Below are 22,253 nucleotides of genomic sequence, written 5' to 3'. Positions count from 1 at the left end.
TTTTTTAATGCGTAGCAATCATCAATGGAAGAAGAAAATCTGGAAATTCCAATCCCGAGTTCCGACAAGTAAGGAGGCATTCATTTGATATGAGAGGTAATTAAAATTACTTTTTGTTATAATATTGTGTAAACCAATGTTTTAAAAACCGGTTTGAACCGGATTTCGAAGAGAAGCCCGGTATATTATACCTGGTTTAGTTGAACGGTTTTGTGATACATCGAACCGGCCGGTTTTCATAGAAAACCGGTTCATACCGGTGAACCGGTTTAAGGCCCACCAGATTTTTTTTTTGTGAGGCCCATATTGTTTTACATTTACAATTATGTTAAAGTAACATTAACCTAGCGTGATCATCCATCATCCATTCACCCTTTCACAATTAAGTTAAATAATAACGTACCAGGCTGATCACCCTTTCACTCATCCACCACCATTTGAACTGCTACAGTGCTACTAAGTTCGGTTCTTATTTTCTAAAGCATATTGTGTTATTGATTGATATAGTATCCAAATTCCAAAGTAAAAATAACTTCTTGTTTAATAATTATGCATGTATGATGTTTTTTAATGGTTTAAAATTGGTTATTATCTTGCATCTATTGAGATTTTCGGTTGATTATATATGGCTTTATTATCTTAATATAGTAGTTATATGGAATCATATATTTTTATATTTATTTTTTAATTAAAGTTGCATTTGTATAAAGTTATAAGGTAAACTAGACAACCCGGTTGAACCTCCCGGTACAATCTGGTTCAACCGGTTGTACCATTTTTTAGTATAATCCGGTACGCTTATTATACCGGTTTTTAAAACATTGGTGTAAACTATATAAAATAAAGGGTTTTGGTGGGTTGGTTGATGAAATATAGGACATGGTTTTGGTGATTTGGTTATGAACAGAATTACAGATTTATCATGCTGATGTTTTTATTTAAGTTGTAGATTGTAAGCTGCTCACTTTCGGCTCAAATATGATGGATGATAACAACTCAAGAAGTACAAGATGTGAAAGGAAATCTCAAAATATTATTTTAGAATTTTGTGTATTGTTTAACACGAGTTATTGTGAACTAGAACATGTTTATTTACCTTTTCTTAAGTACGTTAAGGGGTTTGTTGCTTGTTAGTTAATGATCTTAAAATGATTATCCAGTTAATTATCTCAAAACGATTGTTGGCTTGGCTTGTAGGTTTATTTTTTCATTGTTTAAGTTTGAAAAATCTGTTAGCTCGTTGAGCCGCGAGCTGGCTCGAGTTTAGCTCGAGTCGGGCTCGAGCTCATTTCCACAGCTTGTTGTTGAAAATCGAGCCGATCCGAGCCGAGCTGGCTCGAGCTAAGTTCGAGTCGAGCTCGAGCAAGGCCTAGCTCGGCCCAACTCGGCTCGTTTACAGCAAATGACATGACAAAGATGTTTAATGGTAAAAAATAATAAAATAAAATAAAAGAAATACGCACACGTGCATCACTTCAGTTTATTGTTATTATTATTACTAAACAATTTTTGTATTATAAATTATATTATTATATGTGGCATTTTATACCATATATCGTTGGAATAAACTCAATTTTCTCTACGTTTGACTTAAGAGGGTGTTTGGGATTGCTTATTTTCATCAACTTATAACTTATTAATTTTTTTAAAGTAATAAGGTGTATGGGATTGTTTATACTGTGAGAGAAAAAATTACATAAGTTACACTTTTATAACTTATTAACTTATTAAAAAGTTATAAGAAGGTAAAATAAGGAATCTTAAACACCCCCTAAGTTTCAATAAAAACGGAACATGGTCATAATCAAATATAATATACTTTGCTATATATAGTTAAATGATTTGATCGTCTTAGCGCTCGCGTAGATGCCTTATATCTCTAATGCATATAGTATTCTCTACTTACTCATTTAACAATAACTAAATTACGGGTTTCATATCAAAACAGGGTGCTACACATGTGGAAATAAAGGATGCATGTGAATTGTTATACCATTTCATGTACCTGTTTTAACCGGTCCATATACCGGTCTCTCATTTAATATCCGCAACAGGTTTACTAATTAAAGTAAACAATATATTATATTACTAGTAACATGTATTAATAATATAAACTCGTCAATGATTATATGTTACAATGATCTGTTTCGCATATAATTCGTAATTACCAATTAAACAAGTTAAGTGGATTTAGCTGGTTGCCCATGGTGTAACTCTTACGGGTGTTAACTCGGTCGGCCGCATTAATTAATCGAGCTGGTCCATTGTTCCAATAGTTACACCATGACTTAGTATCGATTACCACCGTTGCCGACTGCCATCGACAATCTACTACGCTCAACCACCAGTCACACCACTAGTTGCTTACCACCTCCTAATAGATCATCACTATAATCTGATCACCCCCGAATAGTTAACTCTCTCGTGTCTCACATACATAAATAGTCTTTTTTACTTAGTTATGAGCTATGATCGGTATGTGTATTATTATTATTATATATAATATTATAGGTGATAGTCGTAAGTTTCATCAAACACCTGTCATAATGCGGAAAAAAAACCCAAAACGCCGAAGGAGGGGGGGCGGTGTTCCGGGTCTAAAACGCCGCCCCATAACTCTCCATTACGGATGGTCTAATGAGTTGTAATATTTGTAACCACCTTATCCCAATTAATATTGAACCATGTTTATCCTCTCCTTGTCTAACTTCAACACCAATTAAAGAATTTGCATAAAAATGTATGCACATAATATCGTTAATTATATAGTCATATATACACCCATATATATTATCAATGAAAATAAGGGTGTGTTTGGGATTCTTTATTTTCCTCTCCTTATGACTTATGAAGGTTGAATAAGTCAATTTTATGTTTATAAAGTGTTTGGGAACACATAAGGCCTTTTAGGTTTCTCCTTATCATCAAAGCTAAAAAATAGGTTTTCAATAAGTTAGGATTTGGTAACTTATCTGCTTATAGGTTTAGAATACTCATTTCACCCTTCCATTCCACTCAAACACTTTTAAAAACAACTTATTCACTTATACAAAATTGTGTTTTTTGGTCATTTATATTAATAAGTTAAACAAAACACTTTTTAGAAAACAACTTATTAATTTATGTTAATCCAAACACTTTTTTGGAAACTCCTTATTAGAAAGTCACAAATCCTTTTTCATTTATTACATAAAGGGTTTTAAACTTAAATAAGGAATCCCAAACACACCCTAAGTTATTTAATCGTCTTAGTTCGATATCATTCATTAACACATGTCTGTCTTAAAACGGTAGTTTCATCTTTTCTATGACTGCTTAAAATACTTAGTCTAATATATATATTTTTTATTTCAAGACTGCAGGATGTTACAGACACCATCCCGGTTGTTCGCTGCCTATAGAGGAATAACTAGTTTTCAATTCACAAATAATTTGTTCTCAGATAGTTTTAAATAATCCCAAACACGCAGAATTATGTTTATACTCGGAATAATAACCCTTCCAAACACCCTCTAGATCACCTCCCGTACAAATAAATACAATACTCCCAACGCAATTCCTTACACGTACGACTGATGTGACTCTCATGGCGACCAGAATCAACGCACTCCGTGTTCTCCGTTCTTCGTAATAATTTTCATCAACTTCAGGTACTTTCACAATGCTCGCTTACAATTTGAGTATCGTCTTCATTTCGTCGTTTTATAATTGCTAAATCTACCTGAATTTTATTGATAGTTTATGAAATTGTTGTTGTTTCTTCTGCTGTTGTATGCTCTAGTTCGTTACTGTAACCTACATACTAATTAGCATGCATGATTGGGAGAGGATTGCTGTAATTTGCTTGTAATATGTATGATTGTTAATTACTTAGGGTTTAATAAGTGTTTATGGTCTGTTTTAGGGCTCAGATTTGGTTGCATTGTAAGACTTGTGAGTGTTTTAGAGTTTTCTCGAGTGCATTGTATTATACAGACTACAGAGTGTTTTTGAGTTTTTTTTCTTGGGATTATATATTTTTGACGGTTCAAGCTTCTGAACTGAGTAGTTATTGCTAAATCTACCTGAATTTCATCGATAATATATGGAATCCTTTTTGTTGCTGCGGCTGCTGCTGCTGTATGTTGTAGTTGATTAGTTATAACTTTTGATTTGTCAAACTTCTAATTAGTATGCATGATTGATAGAGGATTGCTGTAATTAATGTGCCTCTAATATGTATGATTGTTGATTTCTTAGAGTTCCTGAGTGAGTGTTTATGGTCTGGTTTAGGGCTCGAATTTTGTTTCACTGTATACTATATGACGACTTGGGAGTGTTACTTTTCTCAAGTTGCATTGCATAATACATCTGACTTTTGACTCTTAAGTAAAGCAACTGAGTAATGATGTTTTTGTATATATAGTGCTAAATTAGTATTTAACTTTCAGTGTCATGTATTTTCAAATAACTTCAGATTAATACACTATTATCATAGTACTTGTTAGCAAATTATATTTTGTATTTGATTATGTATTTTGTTTGGTTATCAAGAGTACTGTTATTGACTGCTGTCAACATTCATAAAACTTTCTAGCAGAAACTGTTGTGTTTGGTAGCTAATGTTTATCGCTTTGTAGTGTTATTTCTTCAAATCATCAAGGATTCCTGTGAATGTGAAATATTGAGACAGTGAATCTTGAAGGTGCTAATGGTTCCTCACACTTGTCACCGCCTACAAGTGCACCTTTGTGTTAACTTATAGTACTTGATTGTGGAGACAGATCATGATTATTATTATTATTATTATTATTATTATTATTATTATTATTATTATTATTATCTAGCTTAAAATACTAATTGGTTGAAGGACCAATTGTTCTTTACAGGAAAAACGATGGACGGCGACTTGGCTACCAACATCACATATGCATGTTTTGGTAAGTTGCATCTTTTATTTATTTATTTTTCTCATGACGTCACTAATAAATATGCAAATGTGTTAACGTTATCAGGCCCTTATCGCGTTGAGGATGTAGATGGTGATACTGCGTTACCGGGTCTAACTGTAAAAGAGTACATGATCAAAACGAAAAACGTAAGATACGCAAATACATATCAAAACTGCATTAAGATTGAGTATTAATATATTATCTTTTTTTTTCCGGTTAGGTTGGGTGTCTCTTATTTTGTGGTGTACTACTACGTTTGAGTAACAAATTTGGTGTGACTGTCATGCTTGAAGCCAATGCTCAAGAAAGAGATACCGGTATTGCTAGAATAAACTTCTTGGGCTATGAGCGTAACATTGCACAAGCATGCATGGCAACCACGGGCCTTGTAAATAGGGTTAGTTCCATATTTTAATTCTCATTATGTTTTTTAGATTTATAAAAATCCTGTTTGTGCAGGGATATTTCAACATGCGCATATATGGATATCGAGGTATTATGCCTACGGCCCTGCTTCAGATAAACATTGATGGTGGTGCTGGTGTCGGATCTTATGAGGAAACTATACCTTTAGACATGGTATTAAAAACTTACCTTTAACCTCCTCTAGTATGGTGTAGATTTAGCAATGAAATTGGTTATCCGAAGGTTAAAAACAACAGTTGGGCCTCTAAAATGATTAAGCGTTTTTTTGTATATATATATAGGCGGATTTCTTCTTTGGAAAGGATGATCGGTTAATCTTTTCACTTGAAGCACGGACGGGTGCATGGATATTGGTAATTGTTTTTAATTATATCATTAATTAAAAAAAAATGGGAAATGGTATTGTATTTATGTTATATAATTATCTTTTTCAGGTAAAGCCTTTTGCCTTTGAAAAAAATGCTGAAGGTGTATACATTAGAAAGGCAACTATCATTGGCACTGATCACCAAATGAACCTTGTGATGCGTACATTGGAACGAACCTCCATGGGACGGGCAGGGGCCTAAAGGTAAAATGCATGTAGGAGAAAAATCTAGTTTTTCTCTTATTTGATTTTGTATAAGGGACCTCATCCTTGTTAAACTCATAATAAGGAGACAAACTCTTGTCAAATATTTTAGTTCAAAGACTTCTTCACGGAGAGTATTAAAGATACTTAACATTTCTTTTAGGTCTTTCATTTTCTCTTTTATATTGCCATCTTATTAGTCTTTTATACTCAGATTTAGAAGGAAAGTTTTTTTTATATAAAAGCTTTTACCTATGTATTATCAACTCTTAAAAAATCTACGTTATCATGTAGTAAGCTAGTTTTACCTTTACCATCTATTTTCATTCCTAAAAAATATATGTTATCTTGTAGTAAGCTAGTTTTTCATTCTGATAGACCTAAACATAAATATGTAAATATCTCAAGATGTTTAAATGTATATTAATATCATCAAATAGTATTAAAATATTATCAATATATGCAAAAATAAAATCATAATTCCTCAATATAGTATCCATTTTCCATTAAAATATCCTTGTAGCATTTTTTCAATCAAATGGCATTACACGCAATTCGTATTCTTGAGGAGTAGAAAACGCTTTATAAGGATATTATCTGGATGCATTCTTATTTGTCAAAATCCACTTTTGCAGTTAAATTTAGAAAATATCTTTCTATTTCTGGTTCAATTTGTTAAACTTTCTTTATGAGGTATTTTTCTATAATTTATCACCGTCCTAGGTTCTTTTGTGATTTTTGTGTGTTTTCTTACCAGAAATGCAAGAGAACTACGTGGCGCTATGGCTAGCTATGATTAATCTTAATATGTAGGTAGGTAGGTTGGTGGGTGGGTAAGTAGATAGGTTGGTAGGTATTACGTATGTACGTACATACGTACGTAGATATGTTATGCCTATTTTCATTTGCTTCGCACGATTAGTAAGTTCAATTTGTTTATTTTTGATTCAAACCCTATAAATATAATTTAATAAAATCAAAACATTAACCCACAGACTATTTATTTACCTTAGTATCTTTATAGAAAGACTTTCAATCAATAACCAAGAAGGTTAAGAATGCATGAAGTTGGAATGAATGGTATATCAGTTGACATTCTTGTTAGACAAAAAAAGGGGCTAATGAAAACATGTAAAATGAGAACTTGTAACCTGAAAGGGAACAAATGTAAAATCGATGAAAGATAACACCTGTCAGTTAATTAGGGCTCGGCTTTTCTTGGCAAGAAGAAAAAGTAACATCGTTAACCGGTTTGCCCCATCCTTTAGCAACAAAACATGTAAAAGAATCCAATATTAAAACTAAAAATAGTTTAGGTCTTAGGGGAGGTTGAGGTTAAAGGCAGCCTACTAATGTTGGGCGATGTGTAAGTGTGGCTTTTGATTCAACAAAGGTTGTAGGGGACCATATCTAATGCTGAGGGGTGTGGGGGGCTTTAATGGGGGCTTCAACCAATAATATTATGACGTGTGGCAGCGAGAGAAACTGGATAAGGGGGGTGTTGGAGCTCCCGTTGGAGCCCCTGGCCCTGGTGTGGAGGGGCTCCAGCGAATTTTTTTTTTATTTTTTTATAAATATATTCAAACAACGAATTATTAAAAAAACTCATAAATTATTAAAAAAAACAAACATTAATAAAAAAAACATATTAATATCTAAAAATAAAATAAAAATTAAAGTACTAAAAAAAACATTATTCTTATTCTTCGGCTTGGTCTTCTTCGATCATCCTCTTTCGGATACGTTCCTTTTGCTTTTCCATTAGCATTTGATCGACCGGATTTAGGTTACTGAAGTCTCTAGTAAGAAAGTTCAAATCTCTCATTCGACTTTTTTCCTTTTTTTCATAAGAGACCACCTCCATGGTTTTGTTGAATTTATTGAGGGATTCAACAAGATTGGCGATGTTTACGGCTTCCCCCTCAGCCGGTTTTTTCCCCTTGGCGTCCCTTCCCAATGGGCGCCTCCTCGACGGTGAAGACGTTTCCTCCTCCGCAATGTTTAGGTCGAATCCAACGCGGCAATCCGACCTGGTTGAAGTGCTATACGCTCCAGACGAACTAGTTTTAGTCCGTTTCGGCCTTACTTCCGCATCAACGTCCGGCGCCACCAGCTCAACCCACTTGGAACACCTTTTCAACCTATCCCACAACTTTAAATCGTCTCACGTCTTCACCATCCCATACCTCCGCAAACAATCCTGCTTCCACTCTTCGACCGTGAAATTGTAAACCGCCAAATCATCACTGCCACTTTGTCTCATACGACCGCTGTTCCTGTTGAAAAGATTAGTAAACAAGCCGACAAATTTTCTGATTTCGGACCACCGACCCGAAATCATATCGGCGTTCCGCTCTGTACTCCCAACGAGCATGTAGAACGTCTCCCTAACCTTTGTCCAAAAAATCTTGCTCTTTTGGTAGTCGGCTGCAAAATGAATAAATAAATTAGATTTCCATTTAACTTTTTTATTAAAAATCATTTTTAAAAACGTTAAAACAATTACCGCAACGCCGATCCTCATAAATGACTATCCAAGCCCGACACAAGGCTTCCTTCTCATCCGATGACCACGGAGTGGCTTTCCGTTTCGTCCTCGGAGTCGAAGCCAGTCCCGACCCGTCCGTTGCAAGTTGTTTTTTCCGGTGGACGCGTCTTTTTGGTCCCGTAGCTTCACCGTGTGATTCTTGTGTCTCCGGAACAACAAAGTTATGAGACGGTTGTGTGTTGGATGGTTGAAAGCCGGATGATTCTTGCGGCTCCGAATAAAACATCGGTTGATGCGGTGACGACCATAAATCGTCGTCAATATAATCTGAATCAAGGTTTGGGTACCAATTTCCAGCCATTTTTTTTAAAAACAGTTGAGAAGATGAATTGATTTTGGGTGAAGGTTTGAAGTTGTGGTATAAAAATGGGTGAAATGGGGTATTATATAGGAAAAAAAAAATTTTAATTTAATAAGAGCCCAACGGCTCTTTTTCTAAAACCAAGACAAGCTTTTCTCTCTCTTCTCCCGCTAACAGGCTCACGCCTGCATGGTTTTTCGCATTAGCGCCCCGTTAGCGCCCCGGTGGTGTGGTGTTAGCGCCTTCGCTCGCGCCCCCGTTGAAGCCCCACACCCCTCAGCCTAAGTGTGGATGAATGTTCTTGGGTTGATGAACTTAAATATTGTTTAATCACACATGTTTTCAATCCAGAGGCAAAACACTTTAATATGCATGGTTAGCATTTCATGGATGCATGGCTATTTATGGATAATACAATAGTTCTATCATATTAACTATTTCCAGAATCACTCAATGATATATTATCTTAATCTACACAAAAAGTACATCTAAGGGGGTGATTTTTAACAGAAAGTGAACTTTTTTTTAAGTTAATACTTAAATAAGTTTAATGAAGATTTAACAATTTCTTTATTAAAAGTTGCATCTTTCCTATCAAACTGAATCAAGGTGATGTTTCAAAACCTAAATCAAAGAGTTGCAAAATTAAAAACAAAATGAAAATGTATGAACAAGTTGGTTAATGATCAAGTTTATTAGACATTCGAAATACAAAGTTTGTGTATACAAGAATAAAAAATTAGAAAATGTATACTTTTGACTTAACAATACAAATGTCTAAATCAACCATACGTACACCACATCAAGACTAGTTAAACATAATCCAAAACATAATATAGTGCAAACATAACACAACATAAACAAAAATCTATATTTAAAGTTTTAAACATAATCCTGCAACTGATAGATTATAACTTATAAACATAACAAACATAGAATAGAGCATCATAATATCTACCCATCAAATTCAACAAAAAGCAAAGGGTACTAAAGCGTTGGATATATGCACTAATGCACATGCCCGCAATAACATATGCTTGGACGTTATTAAGAATTGTAGGTACTAAAGCGTAGTTTTGACATAACAAAAGTGTTGGACATATGTACATGAAAAGAAAGACGCTGATACATAAACATATTGAATCATACACGTGATGGAAGCAAGTGGACACCAAGAAATACCGAATCTAAATTTGATCACGATCAACCCTTAGCTACTTATATTATAAATATAAGGAGGTGAGATATTCTATATCACATAGTTTAATTATGAGGCAAACAATTAGACTTAAGCCTTACTAGATTATAGTCAATTTAATGTCACCATCGAAAGTTACATATTAATACTCATTATATGTAGCAATAATGACATCAGTTAGTTGTTTCGTCTAATGGAATGTTACTCATGATCTTTATTTTACTTTTAATGAAGACTATCTACGATATTAAAAACGTTGAGAAATAAGAGCTTAAAAAAATATCAAACAAAATGTCATGTTTCCATGGGTTTTACCACAATGAGCTTTTGTACGGTGGGTTTCCTCTAAAATTGGTGGCATACCGGTCACCATCGCTGAGATCACGGATGTGAATGACCTTTTGCTAATGGCTGAACCTAGGGCCCGAGCTTTATTGGTCGTTTTAAAAAACATATGTAGTATTTAGTCATTTGAATCGACACAAATAAGAAAAAGTTTGTGAAGTTTGGTAGTTGCATTAACTCATGAGATTAGACTCTTATAGACAACTGAAGACATTACTCACGAGAGGTGTACATCACTTAGGGTTTTTTGAAAGGCCAAACTTGTATTAAACAGATATTCGTAGTTCACAAGACTCAAGAGGCTTGAACATACAAAAGGAAGGAAAAAAACAACCAAACAAGACAACTACAAAGGAATATTTACAAAACAAAACTTGTACCGACCCTCTCAATCAAGGTTCAATCTCCAGATTCTACTCTTCACCCATAGGAATGAGGTCGTTTCAATATTGAAAACCAGGTTGGCAGGTTATCTATCAAAACCGGTTTATTGTTAAAGATTTTATCATTACATGATCTCAAATTTTATTTTTTCTTTTCAGTATAATCTAATATTCGAAGCCCACTTTTTCAAATGATAATTTGGGCGGTGACCCTCATTCCAGTCATATATTCGAAGAACGAGATCACGGGAAAAAAAACTATTCGTCCGTCAATATTCTTTGTACACTGCACACATACTTTGAATCATTGTTTGAGGTTTATAAAATTGTTTTATGTGTGTGCATGCATGTCTATTATATGTGTGTGAAAGTGTGCAACATGATTTGTATATTCGATTTTATTTCAGGCGACCTATAAAAAAAATTTACACCAAATACTATGAAATTTTGAAGTTGATCTTTTGACAACTCTCAAGAATTTATTTAATATTTTATAATAATAAATATAATGATATAAAACTAGCATAAACAGCCATGTCTTACACAATTAAACAAATAAGCCAATTTAAACTAAAATCTTTCTTTACACAATAAAAGAAACCAAAACAGTTACAAGACACAAACAAACAAAATTCAGCACATACTACAAGATAATAGGGATTTGACCCGGTCTAACCAATAGTCCTAATCCAACCATATGAATTTCGTTCTAATCCTCCAACATGAAATCCATGGAGAGAAACATATTGTTGAATATTCTCACATTTCTTTAGGCTTAAAACAAACCAAAAACCAAAAATTCGGTTATTGGGTAAATATTAAATTAACTTTGTAACAAAAATTCAAAAGTTTGTCGACTCTCAACCTACTAGCTTTATGGGACAAAAAACTAGCTTTATGAAAACCACTTTGTTAATTACCGTTGTTAACCTCATGCATGTGTATATAATATATGGTACATCTTGATGACGCATTGCATGAAAACATCATTAGAGCCACAACCCAAATGAAATAATGTTTCTAACTTTTGTAATCAATATTGTCAAATAGCTTCGCTTAATTTATACTTTTAGTTTGAATTTCACTTTCGAGCATATGACTTCAAATTATTTAGAAACTGTTAATATTAATTACACCGTATTTTTAAGATCTATTGAGTTCAAATGCAATTTTAGAAGGCTAAAATGCTATTTTGGTCACTGAGGTTTAGATTCTATAACACATTCTGTCCAAAATAGAATTTTTGTATGAGTGAAACAATAGCGTTTAATTTTGTATGTGGTTTTCCTCACAGGCTGACGGCATCTATTTAAACCAGGTAGTAGTTACATGTGCCCATCACATGAGAGGCAAAATATTCTTTTAATTAACAAATAGAAAATTTATGACACATTTACTCTATAAATTTTGACAACCAATATAGGCATATATTATAATATTTACCCTTTTTCCTCCCGGTCATCGTCGTCTTCTTCCCACCCCATTCTTCCTGAGCCAAAGTTGCACCACCATCGCCTACTTTCTACAATGAAATTGACATATAGACGAAAGTGAATCAGTGATGAATTAAGTTAACCACAGCGATAGGCCTTTAGGTTCATCTAGCTTTGAGTCCGTGTAACATCATAGGCCACAAATATTGGACTTTTGTTTAATGATTTTAGTGTCATTAGGTCATTTTGGTTAATCACAATTTAGCAAGAACATAGAGAACTAAGATATAAATTGATACGAGTTAGTAGGTGTGGAGTACACTGTCGAGTATGAGTATCTTATTTTTGTGCACCAACAAAGGCAACCATTACCCATAACCGTGAATTCAGGTCAAAGCATGAGAAACTCTCATTTACAAGTAAAACAATCTAATAACTTAAGAAAAAATAGAAAGTAACAAGATAACTTTTAAATATTTCATTTATATATATATTATAGATATAGATAGATTTATCATTATCCTTACAGTTTAGCTAAAAAAACATATGCATCACTATATATTATTCAATCTTTAAAAATCTACCACATTTCTACCTATATCTATTTTTATTTAACTAAATAATACTTTTTTATTCTATTATTGTTATTATTATTATAATAATTTTTATCTATTCTTATAACTTTTCTTTTATTCGACTAATATACCACTCAAAAAATCATAAAAAATGGATAGTGAATTTGTATGCTTACATAATTCGTGTAGTTTCCCTAAAATTGTTCCTTATTATATTTTGATAAAATGTTTAGTTTTTTTTTAACTAAAATGGTGATTGGGAAGTTCTTAATTGTTGAGAAACTCAATCTCGTTATTTCTTCTATCACGTATTTATTTGTAACCACCTGCTCGACTGTCCGAGCTCGTAAAATACTGGTTCACCTTATTTGCTGATATTAAAAAAGTTATAATTTTTTTCTTTTTGAAGTTAACCAGAGACCAACATCCAAAAACCACTCTATCTCAATAACTATTTGACTTTATTGTGATTTATTTTGTGTGTTATTATTTTGGTCAACCAACGCTCCAAACACACTCACACACCACTATGCCCATGAAATAAGGTTTGACACTAAGGCCATGCGTAGTAAAGGGGCTACAGACTAGGGTGAATTGCGACATGTGGCGTCCAGTCAGCAATAGATGAAAATTTGTTTTTGAGATGTAATGGTGTTATAGTTATATATATATATATACACATATATATAACACATATATAACACATAAACAATATAATAATAATAATAAAAAGGAAAGAAGAACGACGAGAAGGAGATGTCGCCCCCGCCGCTTTTCGCCCAAAAATCGCCGGCGGTGTTCCACCACCTTGTTGCCCCTTTTTGCCCCAACCTTCGCCCCACTGCGTATGACCTAATAAGTTAAAAATTTCAATTCCTTTCTTTCAACCATTTCAAATTTATCATCATTTCTAACTATTCATTAAATTATTTGTTTACATGGAATTTCAGTCGCACATAAACAATACAAAGAATAACTTGGCTATATATAATAATATTACAATTTAAATTTCACTTTCTTACATACAAGAACATTGTACCAAAATCGATAACAAGAAATCCCTTAGTTCAAACCCCTTCAAACCATACCGAATTGTTTTTACCAATTACTTTTTACTTGTGTAATTTCATCATGGTTTTTTAATAGAACTAGACCGGTTAGTCGGGTCAGGAACCAACTTCATAACTAGACGAATTACTTTTTACTCGTGTAATTTCATCATTGTTTTTCGAATGAAGAAATCAAACAAGATGATTGGGCCGGATTTCATGTTCTTAACCTTAAATCTTGTCACCAACTGTTTTTACAATTTCAGACTTCATATTTTATTTATTCTTAACTTTATATTTTGTTAATAATGTAAATTCCCATAAAAAGATTGAAATAAACTTGCATTTTGTTTTAGATTAGATTTTAAAACTAGACCGACTAATAGACCGGTAAAACATCATTTTTTAAACCAGTCAAGTAAAAAAAACAGATGGAAGAGGCCTCATGATTCGACCCATCAACAACTTGAGCTTGAAAGTTGTATGTGCTTAATTTCACACGTGATGTTATATGAACAACCAGATCGGTGGCTTTGGAAAGGACCACCCGACTCTAACTCCGACTTTTAGGTGAAAGTTTTGAGGTTGATTTCACCTTTTGGCTAAGTTGGGTTTTGATGAAATATAACTTTTTTTCATATGGAGACTGTTTATGAATATGATAACAATCAATGAGCAATTGTAATATAGAGGGAACAATGCGGGTGATAATAAGTGTGTTTTGGATATGCATTCGGAACCTCTCTTCATCTCATGGTGCATTGTAAGGCCACGAAATAGGTTTGGTCGGTAATACATGACTGGGTTAAGTTACCAAAAGCTCGGTTCTTCTGATTTGGTGAAGGATGTACTTGAATAACCTCTTAAACATACAAGCAATTAGGAGAAATGTCGAGCAAATCAAGTGATTTCGGTTGATACTTATTGGACGATACAGAAATTAAGGAGTGACATGATCTTTAATAACAAACCTCTTTCGATGTACAATGTGATTAATGAGATCAAAACAATCTCATTTTTATGGCTGAAGCATAGAAACAATCAACTAACTTTTGAGTGAGAGGAATTGTGTCGTTTTAACTTTTTCAATTTTCCTATCTAAGGATTGTATAGGTTTGCTATACGTTTCGGTCTCTCGTTTCCTACAAGTCAGCCTTTTTTTTGTCAATAATATTATTGGCCTTTGAGTTTGATTTACAATCCACATAATTAACCAAATGTGGTAACACATGTTATAACCAAATGTGGATGAAAACTTGTTAAACATCCTATAAAAGGTGTCTGAATCAAATTATGATGATTTAACGGCTTGATGGTGAGCTAGAATGAAATACCCTGTTAAATGTAATTTACTTTTAACTTATTTTCATTTTAAACAATAAATGTTACTCTTATTTTAAGCCTGAGCCCTTCTATCTAAGAGGCACGCGTCTCTTTAAAGTGGGTAAGCCCTACACTTGACTTAAATTATTTAATGGTGGGTTTTAAACTTTATGACGAAAACTAATGTAACAAATGAGTCTAAATGCTAAGAGTGTATTTCAAGGTATTTGAAAGTGAAGCTTTATATATTGGACATCAAACTTTTTAAGAATTAGGGGTTAAAAAAGGCTCAAAACCAACCATAGTTATTAAAGTGTTAAAAGGATGAGGAGGTTTGAAACGATGAGCAAGTTGTGATATGGGTTTTATGTCCAAAACTTGGCTAGTTTGATATGAGGAAGGAAGTCAACAACTGTGAAGAAGAAATTAATAATCGAGCATCTTAGGGGAGAATGTGAGTTTATCCATGATTTACAAAATATATAATAATCTCGCTGGGATGTGATTAAATTTGATTAAATTGTGTGCTTTGCCCAAAACTCAAACAGTGTGGTCCACTCGTGGGCTGTTGATTATATAACAGTCCCTCCATTCGGTCCAATAGCAGCCCATTGTTATTAGTGTGACCCTTTTAAAACCAAGCAACTGAACAAATACAACAACTTACCTTTTAGCCCATCAAAACTTGACCAAAACTTGTACACCTTAAATAAGTACAATTGACATTCCACAAACAGAAGGCATGATCGTTCACAAACATATAAATATGAATATGTTTGTATTTAAACGCCGTTAAGGAGACATCCGAATGATAAGTAGTATTCCCTAACCAATATAGTAACCATTAGCTAATGAAGTCATGGGAATCGGGTCGTTTAACTCTTTTGAAGAGTAGACTTTTCCACCATTTTGGTGATTTTACTTAATAAGATATATTAGGTGTCGATGAAATAAAATACCGTATTTAAACAATGATATGCACGTTGAGATTTTGATGTTTATGCTTGTGACGGGTTATAGAGGTTAGAAATTGATGAAACTTGGTAACACCGGCACACCACCTCTATATTAAGACAGAAAGTTTTTAATTTATTTATCTTATATTATTAGATTATACAAATATTTTTTCAAAACTAGTATTATGTTATGAACTGTATAATGTACGGTGCATAAAAGATTAAACAAGGTATGGGGGAGAGAACATGGATGGTTAATATAATTGTCTTGTATACCAAATTCAAAGCTCTAAGTACAAATACATTTTGTGATTCTCGCGATTCTCAATATTGGTTCTTAAGTGAACATGTGACTTGGTTTATATGAACGATGCCAACAATTAAACTAGAAGACATTAAGTTATTTTTTTAAAGATATACATGGGTTTATAACATTTAAAAAAAATTACATAATACATCCTTTACATTTGTTTTAACTTTCAGGTTTCATTCATGATGTTTAAAAATCAGTTTTGCCATCTTTTACGTTTCATTTTCCACTTTTTATTCTTTATGGCTGACACCGTTTGTTTTTTTAATTAAGTCATGGCATGTGAAGTAACATAAACATAATATTTTTTGTATAGTCATGACATGACATGTTAGTCTTATGTAAGTTTAAGATTCAACCAGTCTACTTTGATATTTTGTGGATCAAATATCTTATTCTTAACTTTTCTAAAGGTTTACACTTTATGTTTATTAAGAGGTAAGTATATTAACTTGTAATATGCTTTTTTATTTTTTAATTTGATACATACTTATTTTAATAGCAATATGAATTATATGGTTCCAAAAAGATTTTATCTTAATATGATGCATGATTGAGAGTTAGTTGAATCAATTAACCTCTAGTAAACATGATGTGATATTTTGGGACGGTCTTTACTCTTGCTCTTCTCCCGCATAGCAAGTGCGTTGACATTTTGACCAACAACGTTAGCAAAGAATGGCACCATAGGAGCCACTATTCGCCACTTGTGTCTTGCGAAGAAAATAAAAACTATATATCATCATAATAATATAGTTTTAAATTACATGTAGCTTACTAGCAGTTAAAAGGTAAAACATACTTGAAATAAAAGTACAAGTATAGAGTATTTATACAATGGATTAATGGTTCACCTTATCACCTATATATGAAATTATGAAAATGTGTGTATTCTCACTTAAGTTATCATTTAAAGTCTGAGTTTATTTATCTTTTGAAAATTGATTTGATTTTACAAATTCGAATAGACTGAAACATGTGAGTTTAGTCGACAGAGCTCAAACATCATGCATGAAACATGTCAGAAAAATTTTTTAATTAGCAACCGACACTGATTTGGGTCCCGCGCTTACCAACTTTGAAGGCCCACCAAGAGCAAAAGAAATCGAGAATTCCCCCTAAACTTATGTGGTTGGTAATATGTTCATCTAAATACATCATATATCACTTTACCACCCTACACCCACCACCCACACACACAAAACAGAAAATGCAAGAAAGAAATATACAAATCTTGAATTATGCGATTCATCTGGTTATCTTGAATCTATAAATCCTGTTAAATATAGCATCCTTGGTGATGTTTAATGTGTAGATTTTTTATTCGATCTTTAACATAATACCGGTTTAAAATTTAAAGTTGTATTATTATTATTTTTGCATCATTAAGAAATGTGGAATATAAACAGACATAAATGAGAACTACTAGATTTATGTGCGCAAATAGAATTATAAAGACCAAGACTGGCTTATGAAAAATTTTAAACGAAGTTGCTAGCTTATCAAACGACCTTCAATGTTTCGTCTTAAACGTTGAACACAAACTTGTCATTAAAAAACTCCAACCTTTTCAATTCCTTGAAGTTTACATGTTCAATTTTTAATTTACTTTTGTTTTTAGTACCAACCATGTTAAATACGAGTTTTTTTTTCAATCATGTACTAACTCTAATAAAATTTGTGACCAAATATGGTTATTTAGAGTTTTTTACTAAAATGGGGGAGGGTGGAAAATATTTATCAAACTGAGTTATTTGAAAAATATTTACCAAAATAGGTTTTTTGGTAAAATTTGTGACCAAATATGGTTATTTAATCAATGATATATACAATAAATATATACTTGTAAAAAATATATATTTCTTTTCATATTTATGAATTTAGGTGCGACCTTGTGAAACAATTTGAAACATACTTGGGAATATTATCATAATGGTTGTTTTCTTGATATATAATTACAAAATACTTCTATTTCTCTCTCTGAAGTTATATATCGTTTATGAAAAAGGTTAAAATACATAAAAGCACAATAAAAATCCATGTTTTCATATATTCCCTTTTAATTTTGTCATCTAATATTTTCTTAAAATATATAAGCTTTTATTGAATCATGCATAATGTTTTTATGACATAGTTGTTTTAAAAAAAATAATACTAATAAGAGTATATAAAGAATTATTCATGAAATTATCCCAAAATTCATAAATTGTCTGGAAGATTTTGTAATATGAGAAAGTGTATGGACTAAATATGTCGTGGACCACTAAAACAAAGGGATTAGATAAAAAGACAAAACAGTGGGAGGGTGTAGACGTGGACAATATGACAGTGATACGGTTGTTTGTATTTAACAGAGATTATTAAACTTAATTATTTTATTTAATATTTTACTGAAAATCAATTAAATTAGGTGTACAATAAATAATATTCTACAACATTTGGATGACTTTATACTATATGTAACACAACAATATATATAGCATTGATGGTAATGGGGACCCAAATAATTTGATCGACAGTCTGTAACTCACTTCCTCCACACCCTTTCATTATAAATCATTTTCTTCTTAATTATTATTATTTCTTTTGGAAATACATAATGTTTTTTTCTCATACAATTGCAAAGTTAACTATGGTTTACATCATTACATTAGTTACTTTTAATCAGCTCAGTTGATGAGTTTATAGATACCAAGCCCAGCCGTATACATTTAACTTGTTTAACCTAAATGTGACATGTACAATTTAGTTGATAGGTTGTATATAACTTAGAATGACGTAATCATGACTCTATTCCGTGTGTAACTTGTTTATCTAGACAATACAAACATGTTAAACATGCCATAAATGGGTCACCATCGGTGCAAATGAGCCGAGACGCTCGTGAGCAACTTAAGATTAGATCGAGAAACTTATTTAAAGAAGCCAAGCCTTAGTAGAGTCCGAGTTCAAGCCTTGTATATGAAGATCGTCTAGGCTTAACGAGCCTAGTGTATTTTTAAGTTTAATTAACTTAGGCCTCTATGTATTAGTTACAAACAACACAACACAACCCCATCGAGCTTGAGCCGAGCTTTGACACGTTTAAACACTCCACACGACCTCGATACGAGGCTCCAAGCTTAGGCTTGTCAAGGTTTACCTCAAGTTATATAAAAATATTTTAAAATGTATATAAATTATTTAATAATTAAATTACAAATAAGCAAGTCAAAGCTAAGCCTGATCTTTAAAAACGACTCATGAACCAAGCCCGGGTGTTAGACTCAATTTTAAGCTCTCGTAATCAAAACAAGTTGAGCTTGACCCTAATCAAACTCGTGTTCGGCTCTGCTAGAGAGTCTGGCGTCTGCCTTAATGTCAACATTTAATATGATTTTAGGTATCATATAAAATAATACTAACTTAATTATTGTACCATAATTGATTTAACCACTTAAATGCTTTTATGATATATAAAAACATTATTGAAAAGCTATCACGTATTCTACATGGATATATATAACCACACTTAAACACACATAGACCACTCACTTCACTAGCTTATCTTCCATTACTACCAACACCACCACCACATTCCGCCATGCCGACGCCACCGGCGACTTCCCTCGCCTTCCTCCTCCTCCTCTCCATCTCCACCACCATCACCGCCCACAACATCACCAAAATACTCGCCTCAGACTCGAGCTTCTCAACCTTCAACCACTACCTCACCATCACTCACCTCGCCAATGAGATCAACCGCAGGCAAACCATCACCGTCTGCGCGGTCGACAATGCTGCAATGTCGTCCCTTGTCGCCAAAGGCTACTCTCTTCAAACCATGAAAAACATCCTCTCACTCCACATCTTCGCCGACTACTTCGGGTCCAAAAAGCTCCACCAGGTCACCAAGGGCTCCACCACCACCGCCACCCTATACCAGGCCACCGGTGAAGCACCAGGTATAAGGAAATATAATATAGTATTTAGAGTTTTAGTGTCACGCTTCACCATTATATATTAAAATATAATATTTAGTATATATTGTAACCCTATATTAAATAAAATAATATTCAATATATACAGCTAAACTGTGACATTAAAATATTTTTTCTTAGTTTAGCTGTATATATAATATATTTATATCGTAATCCTATATTGAATAAAAATAAATTAATTATTTTACCATGTTACACCAGGAACCACCGGATACGTCCACATCACCGACGTCAAAGGCGGAAAAGTCCGGTTCACGCCGGAAGACAACCCGTCCCAAACCGACGCCGTTTACGTGAAATCGATCAAGGAAATGGCATACAACATCTCCGTAATTCAAATCAGCTCCGTTTTACAATCGCCTGAAGCCGAAGCCCCAACGGCCGCTCCCGATCTAAACTTAACCTCCTTATTACAACGAGAAGGTTGCCAGTCATTCTACGACCTGTTAACAACTTCGGGTGCGATCGGAACGTTTTTAAGCAGTGTTGAGAGTGGTGTAACGGTTTTTTGTCCGAGAGATGATGCGATTTCTGCTTTCGCGCCAAAATATAAGAACCTAACGGCTTCGGAGAAGACGTCGTTGTTGCTTTACCATGGTATTCCATTGTATAACTCGTTGGGTATACTTAGATCGAGTAACGGATTGATGAACACGTTAGCGACGGAAGGAGCGAAGAAAAAGTACGATTTTACCGTGCAGAATGACGGTAACGATGTTAAGTTGAAGACGAAGGTTGTTACGGCGACGATTGATGGGACCGTTGTTGACGCGGAGCCGATTGCGATTTACACGGTCGATAAGGTTAGTAAAACTTTTTAAAAGACTATTTGATAGTCTGATACTATTAAAAGACCATCTCTGAATCAGTAATAAAGAAATAATATTAGGGTTTACTTTAAAGTTAAAAATATTTTAGTGTTTTGTAAAGTCTTTTAATAGATAAGTTTTATAATGTATGGAATTGGTCAGACCTCTTAATAGTTTTAACGTTTGTTTAATTACATTATGTCTAATTAGGTTTTATTGCCGAGAGAGTTGTTTAAAGGCACGGTTGAAGCCGATGAGCCCGCGCCTGCCCCCAAGGGCACAAAGAAGAAAAAGAAGGCGGCGAAGAAGGGAGACTCCACGGAGGATGACGCCGAGGCGCCAGGACCGGGTTCCGATGACGACTATAGTGACGATGATGCGGCGGATCAGACGGTAAGTGGTGGTGGAAGGCTGGTGGCACCGGTGGTGGTGATGGTGTTCAGCTTGTTGTGGTTGGTTTTGGTTTGATTTTTTTTTTTTTTTTGAGTGTCGGTGTGATAAAGTGACAGCGGGTATGGATTTGCTCATCAGGAATAGAATTCTCTCTTTTTTATTTTTTGTTTTTAATTTATGATTAAAAAGATATTTATTTTGTTGTTTATCATAAACAAAAATAATTGAGTCTTTTTTTTTTTCGGGTTGTTTTCATTGTAATTACTTTTGTGTTGTTTATAAAATAGAAAGTGTTTGTATGATATACCTACTACTCTCCTTTATGGCTATTTATTAAGCATAAATTCGGCGTTGTTATTTTAGTTGTCAATCAATAGCAACGCTCCACACGTTGCTATTGATTGATACGTAATTTATTTAAAGTTTAAATTGCATAACTGTGAGAATTGTTGAAGATTTCTACGTAAGTACGTATTACTGACCAAATATAATGAAATATATAAAAGGAAAGACGGTTATACAATAGCTAAAGAGATAGATACGTATGTGGATATGGCATTTGTAAATAGTATTATATTATTATTATTATTATATTTGAATTAGTTACGTATTAAATGGCTTCTACCTATTAAAACTAGTATCGCGTTAGCTATCATATTAGTTTGGCAAGAACTTAATTTTATTGCATTAAATGAAAACAAAATTAGAAATAGTATTAAATT

General features: G+C 33.3%; 2 protein-coding genes across 2 annotated transcripts; both read left to right on the top strand.

The window, feature by feature from the left end:
* Positions 1 to 3,716: 3,716 nt before the first annotated feature.
* Positions 3,717 to 6,065, top strand: LOC143546766 (uncharacterized). The gene is made up of 5 exons (XM_077038355.1): positions 3,717 to 5,077; positions 5,152 to 5,328; positions 5,391 to 5,510; positions 5,639 to 5,710; positions 5,792 to 6,065. The coding sequence occupies exons 1-5, from the start codon at positions 4,877 to 4,879 to the stop codon at positions 5,924 to 5,926; spliced, it is 705 nt and encodes a 234-aa protein (XP_076894470.1). The 5' UTR covers positions 3,717 to 4,876; the 3' UTR covers positions 5,927 to 6,065.
* Positions 6,066 to 19,891: 13,826 nt separating this feature from the next.
* LOC143546777 (fasciclin-like arabinogalactan protein 2) lies at positions 19,892 to 21,837 on the top strand. The gene is made up of 3 exons (XM_077038369.1): positions 19,892 to 20,293; positions 20,531 to 21,132; positions 21,349 to 21,837. Exons 1-3 carry the CDS (start codon positions 19,933 to 19,935, stop codon positions 21,604 to 21,606), a joined length of 1,221 nt encoding a protein of 406 aa, XP_076894484.1. The 5' UTR covers positions 19,892 to 19,932; the 3' UTR covers positions 21,607 to 21,837.
* The last annotated feature ends 416 nt before the right edge of the window (positions 21,838 to 22,253 follow it).

This window comes from Bidens hawaiensis, unplaced genomic scaffold (assembly GCF_021521415.1).
Source record: "Bidens hawaiensis isolate Kalapana, Puna unplaced genomic scaffold, B.hawaiensis_p1.1 tig00014463_1, whole genome shotgun sequence".
In the NCBI taxonomy this organism is placed as follows: Eukaryota; Viridiplantae; Streptophyta; class Magnoliopsida; order Asterales; family Asteraceae; genus Bidens; species Bidens hawaiensis.
Note: the sequence above shows the minus strand (reverse complement) of the source record. Positions and strands in the feature narration are given on the sequence as shown.